At 43.9% G+C, this 8,100-nt stretch overlaps 1 protein-coding gene across 1 annotated transcript in view; it reads left to right on the top strand.

Annotated features, from left to right (window-relative positions):
* Positions 1–208: 208 nt before the first annotated feature.
* Positions 209–8,100, top strand: part of PTPN1 (protein tyrosine phosphatase non-receptor type 1) — a 31,592-nt gene continuing 23,700 nt past the window's right edge. The window contains exon 1 of the mRNA XM_032126771.1: positions 209–375. Coding sequence (XP_031982662.1) covers positions 313–375 — 63 coding nt within the window. The 5' untranslated portion in view covers positions 209–312. The remainder of the gene's footprint in view (positions 376–8,100) is intronic.

Raw genomic sequence — 8,100 nt, 5'->3', positions numbered from 1 at the left:
CGTGTCCTCGCTGCCGCCCCCGCCCTGCGGCCCCTCCGCTGGCCCGGGGCCGCCGTGCCCGGGGCTGGGGCTGGGGCTGGGACGGCGGCGGCCCGGGGCGAGGGCGCTGCCCCCGGCGCGGCCCCCGCAGCCCCCCGGCCCGCGGGGCGGGCGCTGCCCCGCTCCCCTCCCGCCGCCCCGGACGTCGCGTCGCCGGGGCGGGTGCGCAGTTCCGGCGGCAGCGGGAGGGCGGGGGTCGGGCAGAGCCGCCGCGGCCTCGGCAGCAGCTGCAGCCGGAGCTGCCGGAGCGGCGCGGGCGGCCAGGCCCCCGCCATGGAGATCGAGAAGGAGTTCCAGCGGCTCGACCAGGCCGCCAGCTGGGCCGCCATCTACCAGGTGAGCGGCGGCGCCCGGCCGGCTCTGCCCCGGCGCCGGGCGGGGAGCGCTCCCTCCCGCTCTCCGCGGTGCCGCCGGTGATGCCCCAGCCCCGAGGGCTGGCCCTGCCCTGCCCGGGCACCGCCGCCCCCGCGCCCTCGGTCCGGCGCTCGGTCCCCGCTCGTTCCCCGGCGCTGCCGCGCCTGCAGCGAGGCACAGGGAGCTGCCCCCGCTGCCCGGCCGGGCCGGCACCCCCGGGCAGAGCGGGCGCTGAGCGCGGCGGGGGCCGCGGCCCGGCCCGGCCCGGCGCGGGGCTGCCCCGCTCGGCGCTGCCCGCCTGCAGGGAGCTGCCGCGGTCACATCCTCGGCCGCGCTGCCCGGCTCTCCCCGCGGCCGCCGGAACCCAGCGGGGACACCGGTGCTCAGGAGCTGTTAGAGCTGCCCCTCCCGAGCCGCGGGGCAGCCAGTCCACCGGATTTGTCTTTGGGTTAGAACAGAAAAGCAGCGAAGGGGGCATCAAATGCATTTAGCTTTTCAGTCACCTTAACCGCAGAACAGAGCCTGAAACAGCGTGCTAGTAATACTTGTGCAGCTAGCTGGTACTGGGCTTTTATTGTGTCGTAAACTGCATTTAGATTTTCTTTTTGTGATATTTAAAACAACTGTGTGACAAACGTGACTTCTTGCAATAGTATTTGCCTTCTGGATCCAGCTTCACATGCAAGCCACAGAAATTAGTGCTATTCTCTTTAAAAGTTTTTCACATCTTTATCTAAGATGAAGTTTAAGAGAAGCTGAAATACATGAATGGCTGGGTGGATGTGTTCAGTCAGATCAGTCAGCATTGCTGTAACATCCATTTGAGTGTTTGCACTGGTATATTGCATAAATGAATGACTTGAAATTCATGTTTGCAACATAGACGTTGAGCTTTGCTTCCTTTCAGTGTGAATTTCTCTGGCAATAGACCATTGAGAGAAGGAGTGAAGTTGTATAAAAGTGAAATAAATGGACTCCAGTTTCAGAATCGCAGCAGGCAAGTTTTAACAGCAATAGCTTGCAGGGTGAACATCTTCAGTTGCCTGGCATTTAGAGAATAAGCATGAAATGTTGAGCATGCTTCTCAGAAGGTCCATTTCCTACATTTCCCTTCCCTGCAGAGTGTCAGTGCTTGCTGACTGGATCAGTTGAAAGTCATGTGGATATATGACGTTATGTTTTTGCTGAACTGTTCTGGATGATTTGGTATGTTGCAGGCTTAGTGCTCAGGAAATGATTTTGAGTAATAGAGCTTTGTAATTGAAGTGGTACATTTCTACAGGTACAGTTTAATTACAGAACTGAAATATCTAAGTAGAATGAGGGAATGGCCCATTTTCAATGAGGGATCAGCATTCAGTGATATTTTTGTCCTGCTCTCTTTGAATGATATGACTCAGTAGCCTGCTCAAACTGTGGCACAGCATGAGCTTTGATTGAGGACTAAAATTCAATTAAAAAGAGGACTAAAGTGATTCTTTGATTTGCATCCAGCTATTGACAAGCACAGGGGGTGGGTTTTTTACTTGTTTTTTTTTCCTGGTTGATTAGTAAATATGTGCATCTATGTCATGAAATTCAGTTCCTCAACTGGATCCTGCTTTTAAATAAGCTATTGAAAATGGCGTCTTGGCAGGTCATGTGCCTCTGGAAGAAAATGTACTTCTCTATAATCTGTGCTTTTGATGTCTGAGCTGTGACATTAACAAAACAGTTTTCCTACAATGCTGGTTTTTGCTTGAAGAATGCAGTAAGTAGAATAATGTATATGATTGGTGCAGAAAAACATCTTCCCTCAAGGTAGTTGTACCACAGGCTTCTGGTACCTAAGTGCTATGATTGTAACTACTGAAATCCAGAAATGTTCACCAGTATTCCAGGTGAGGCATACTGCAGCTTGCTAGCAGTCACTTCCTCTTGTTCCTTGTCTCAGTCTGTTATCTGGAGATACAGCACTGCACAGCATCTCCAGGAGGAATTAGCAACAGGCAAGGAGGTGTGGCAACAGGCAGACTTGTCTGGGTGCCACATGACTTGGAAGGGTTAAAATTGTCCATGCTTCTTTTTTTTCGGATGAGCGGAAGCTGTTCAGCTATGATAGTACAGTTGTGAAAGAACAGAATTTAGATTACCTTCTTTTTTTCAGCATAAATAATCACAGGATGGGGACACGAACATTTTGAAATGAAGACCTTGTAAGGTGATTTTATGACAATCATGTCTTGGGCACTGCACAAGTGGTGGAACCATTCTCTGTACAGCTGGTCAGAACAGTGTGAATAGTGATGAAGTTCTTCGTGTTTTGTTAGGTTGGGGGTTTTTTGAATATTTGTTTGGTTTTTAATACCTATTTCTATCCCTTACTTTCCTCTAGATTTATTTGCTACAAGAACTATGAGCCATGAGATCCTGTGGAGGTTGTTCAGGGACCCAAGTGAGAGAAAGAACTGCTCAGGTTCTGGCTGTTGCTTGTATTTTAGAGACACATAAGCATAAGAAAGGCACATTCAAATTAAAATCCTCTTCAATACAACAATAACTTAAAGGAACGTAAGCTTTGCCATGTGCTAACTGTGGTAAAGGTGTGCCACAGAAAACAAATGCTTAAGGGTAAGTGAATGATAGCCACCCTGCATAAATATCATTAGCAGTCTCTATTGGAATGACAAGCATTCACTCTGGAGATGTCACAACAAAAAACCTATACCCCAAAGCTAAGGAAAGCACAGTTTAGGCTTCTAGAGCAGGGAAGAAAAGTAGGTATTTGTCCAGAATATCAAAGCAATGCTGGATTGTCATTTGCTCACAGTGAGTGCAATATCAGATTTTCATAGTAATTTTACATGCGGAAGTCTTCCTGAACTTCAGGCGATATTTTAGTTTCTAACTTCTTACACAGGGTGATAGAACAAGATACTATCTTAAAAACACAGCCCTCAAATACAGGTAGAGTTGCTTCTTGTGTTTATATAAACTAGATATGTTGACTTTAGTATGTTGGCCAATGATATTAACTTTGATGTGCTTATCAGAAGCAGTGAAAATACCTCTGAATTATTTACTGGCGTACCACTCAACTGGAGATTCCATTCACTATGGATGGAGGCAGAGCTGACATTGGGGACAGCTCATGGAGAGTTTTCCATGTGAAGGTAGCAAAATGAAACTAAAATGTGCATCTTTCCTAGTTTTTGTAGCTGGTGGAATATGTAATAAGAAAGAACTGAATATAGTTTAGATTTTCAAGCATGTTTGGAAGTGAGTATCCTGAAAACAGAACTAACTATGCTCTGGAAAGCTGAAGTGTAGTTGGAGTTGGGTTTGAGGCCTGTAAGAGACACATAACTGTTCTCAGTTTTTTTATTAATTTTTCAGGGTCTTTTAACCAAATATTAATGTAAATGTTAGTTTTTCCAAACCTCTCTAAGCTAAACTAAAATACTGTAAATTATGAAGGTTAATGAACTTCATTCGATTATGGGAGGAAGATAGAAAGGTGTAATTTTGGATATCCCTTTGTCAAGAGGGAAAAGGCATGGGGAGTTTTTTAGGTATTCGCTGTCTCTGGAAAAATATTTGTAGAGTATATAGATGGATTTTGATGTTGAAAGTAAACTGTGAAATGGTTCACCCTGAAGACTTGTAATGGTGTGGTTGTGTTGTGTATTTAAAGTCAATGGACAGGAAGCTCTACAAGTGTTTTTGGTTTATAAGCTGCAGCAAGAGTGCAGGCTGCAGTCTGAAAGCATTTGGGTGCTTTCCTCTGGTGCTAAACAGCAGATAAATTGTGGCATGAACATGACTTATTATAAATGCATCTTTGTGCTTTATTCTGCCAGTTCTAGCTGCAGGTCTCTGCATGCAGTGCCTTGCCACTGCTTAATTCGTGCTCTGTTGATTCATTCGAGGCTCAGTGTAATTGGCTCTGGTTGTGGAAAGCTGGTTTAGAACTCGGAGTTGCAGGGAGTCTCTCTGTTCCTTCCATAAGCTAAAGATATTCCATGTTTTCCAGTGCTGTACAGTCACTGAGTCTTGCTACACGTGTTCAGGGTTAGTGATGGAGAAGCAAAGTGTCTGTGGCTCACAAGGTCAGGGTCCTCCCTGAAAATCAGAGCTGCTGTTCAACTGCAGGTGATGGTACCTTTTGTGTACTGTGTCTGGCTCAGGGCACGCTGCTGCATGGGTTAGGTTTTACTGCTGGCTTTTTCACACCAGCACCAGTTGTGTCTACTGCTGCCAGATCTGAGATTGGGCAAGTACCATTGTATAAAGCTACTGAGCCACTTACTCTTGCTTGTTCTACGGAGTTTAAAATCTTAATGCTTGAATCCAGAGCTTCTGTGATAGCCTTGCAGGAGGTAGAGCATGGAAAAATGGAGCCTGTTATGGTTATCATTTGCTGAAAATTTAGAAATCATACAGTGTGCACACAGTACTCACCTGTTTCTGAGCATTTTTGGAAGGGTTTCATGGTGTCAGTGTGTTCTTCCACATGGTACTGATGCCTCCTCTGTGTGCTAGAAGCACAGATGTATGGAAGGAAACTGTGAAGGAGAGAGCAGTTTTGGCCACATGCCAAATGATGGTAAATTCAAATAGAAATAGCCCTTGCAAGCAGAGAATAAAATGTGGTAGTGGTAGACCAAATAGTTTTCAAACTAAAATAACTTTCTAAATATGCTGGGTAGGTTTGAAATAACAGTTCATCCGGTAGTTACTAAACATTAAAATTAAATGTTTTCCTGTAATACTTGCTTTGCAAATGGACTTTCTCCAAGGGCTCTCTTTAGCCGAGACTTTCTAAGATGTGGCTTACACTGAAATATCACTGCTACTTTCTTGTAAACATGAGAACTGCCAGGTTTTAGATCAGTGCCACTTGCATTACTTAAGTATCTGTTTGGATTGTGAATTTAGCCTCATTAAACACCTGAGGATACTCAGTGATTCCTTACTAAGCGATTGCTTCTCTGCAGTGTTCATAGTGTACATAGACTTGATCTGATCTCTGAGCTTGGATGTTTGCAGCGCTTACCATTGAGGTTTTCTGGGATTTTTTTTAGTCATTGGTCAACTTGTTTCATGTTGATTTGCAGAAGAGGTGATTTTTTTTCTGTCTGGTGCCAGGAGACATGCCCTTGCTGGTTTGACTGGGAGAGGCACTTTGATAGAGCATCCAAATGCCTTTGTGTGTTCACTTTGTAGATCATGTAGTACAAATGCCAATTCATTTTCTACCAAAGCCTGTGAATTCAGATGTGCTTTTTCTCTCACCCACGCAGAATACAGCTAAGATTCAACAGCTTGCCTGTCATATTATACCAAGAAAAACCGGTAAAAGTGATTCTTGGAAATTCATGTGATTCTGCTAATAGTGATAGCTGATCTACTTTCAAACTGGGTTGTATTTTCTGCATTTAAGAAAGCAGGTTCATGGAACAACAGTGAAAAAATTATATCCTTGTTGGGAAGGAAAATGACCTGGCATAATATGAAACTTTTAGAAATGTTTTTAATTCTATTTTTTCTTGTTTTTAATTCTGTACACTTTCCATGTGCTTTCATCTTGGACAATACTTGATCCTAGAATGGGGACTGATAAACACATTGTTTCAATAAATGACTGGGGTTTGCATTTGTATCTAGTGGAGTAACAAATTGGTAAAGGGCAGCTGCTTGTGAAAGCAACATGAATCCAGCTTACTTCAGAGATCTGTGGTTTAACTGTTGCAGTTAGAATCTTTATATTTTTCAGTTCAAAACATTTATCATCAACACCAAGTCAGATGTGATTCCTCCCAAATTGTATGTATGCTGTATATTTTTTTCCAGTGATTTTTGGTTTTGGAGGATACCCTCCTACTGTCTCCTACCTGTCCTTGCTTGTGTGGTAAGTTACATTATCGTTTTAGGCCGAATTCTTTTGGTGCCACTGATGCTGAACACGTACCTTATTTAGCTGCTGATTTGTTAACCTCTGGAATGAAAAAATATTTGGACAGTCCCACCTCCTAGTTGGGCATATCTTTGACGGAAGAAATGAAGAAACCCTTTCTGCTGTGTCCAACATTAATGGCATGTGTGATCTGCCTAAATAGGGTACTGGTACCTATGTTAAAGACCTGTTTCCATTGTTAGGAACTAAAGCTTGACTGGTATATGGAATATCTTGTTTCCTCCTGTGAGGATCCAGGCCTTTAAGGAGCTCCACAGTTGTCTCAGCTCTTGGTTGTTGTGGGTGCTTTGGGAACATGTTGTTTAAGGGGTCAAAAGTCACCTTTAGCGTTGAGGCTGAAGAGATCAGTGATGAAGATTTACCTGTTTCACTAATGATGAAGAGATCATTTAATCAGATTTGCATTGTTCGGTGCAGTCTTTTTCTTCTCCTTAGAAGGTTAAAACAGTTTCTACATCAGTAGAAATAGAAAAGAAAGCAGGTTTTACGTTCTGCCGGTCTGCAATTACAGAAAGACCTCTGTGGAGTACAGGGGTGAGTGTGGAGCTGGGCAGACCTCGCTGCAGGCAGAGGAAACCCTCCCCTCTGGGCTGAAAGCTCTCTGTACTTCATGTGCTAAAATAATTGCCAGTTCAAAATGCTACTACATAGTACTATTCTGAACTTAAAGTAGCTATTATATTTGTGATCTGTCAGGTGCTTTTTCTCGTATCTGAAGTTCCCAGAATTTTATGCTGCTTCTGTCAAGTACTTGATTCATCAAGTACTCGATGCTGAGAGCCATCCTACAAAAGACACTCTGTTTCTCAGATTCTTTATATTTATATGGAACAAGAGTTCTGCACATAAAAGAGGAATGTTCTCATAACCTTCTTCCCTTGTGCACAGTTCAATGAGAATTGCTTGTTTATACCATTCCTAATCCCACAGTAACAGGTTACAGTAACATAAACAGCGTGACCTTTTAATGTGATGGCAGGAAGTAAAATGTGAAATCTATTTTAAAAATGCATCTTTGACTAAGGAAGAGTATACTTCCTTTTTCTGACAGGAAAAATAACCCATGCTAGTTCAGAAGATCTCGATTCCATTTTACTGTGTGGGGCCTGTTTTTTCCACTGTCTTCTGTACAGTCATTGCAGCTGCTTGAAGTAGGACTAAACTTCTGCCATCCTTGTGTGGAATTGTATCTCCTTCCTTAATATTTGCACAGCCATCAGTGACTAAAGTTGGGGGCTACAGGAAAAACACAACTCTTGACACAAGCAAGAGGTTTTAGTAAGAGGAACTTCTTTTGGAAAGGAGGAAAGGGTGGGTCACTGGAGCAAGAACTGGAAAAATACTACATAGCTTATTAAACAGATAAAATACATATTGACACATTTGACAAAATTTCCGAATATTTCCAGAAGTGGAAGAGAAATGGGGAATTTTACCCAGTAAAGGAGGGGGGATGGACAGCTGCCCAACTCTGGAATATGTTTTTAGTTTCTTCCTTAAGAGTTTAATTAAATTGAAAATCAACATTGTCACTTCTTTCTTAAACTTCTGGCAAGGGAGAATTTTCACAGTAAATTGCAGTTGCTATCTAGAACTTCACGGTGTCTGTAGGATGTCATGAACAAGAATCGTGTTTCAGTCTGGACTTTGTTTTCATTCCCCATATTGAAACCTTCTCAGAATTGGCCTCAAGTGTTTCATGACCAGAGCAGATCTGCCCTCATGCTGTCTCAAAGCTCCTGTAGGACATG

This window comes from Corvus moneduloides, chromosome 17 (assembly GCF_009650955.1).
Source record: "Corvus moneduloides isolate bCorMon1 chromosome 17, bCorMon1.pri, whole genome shotgun sequence".
NCBI lineage: Eukaryota > Metazoa > Chordata > Aves > Passeriformes > Corvidae > Corvus > Corvus moneduloides.
This window is presented reverse-complemented; position numbering and strand designations above follow the sequence as displayed.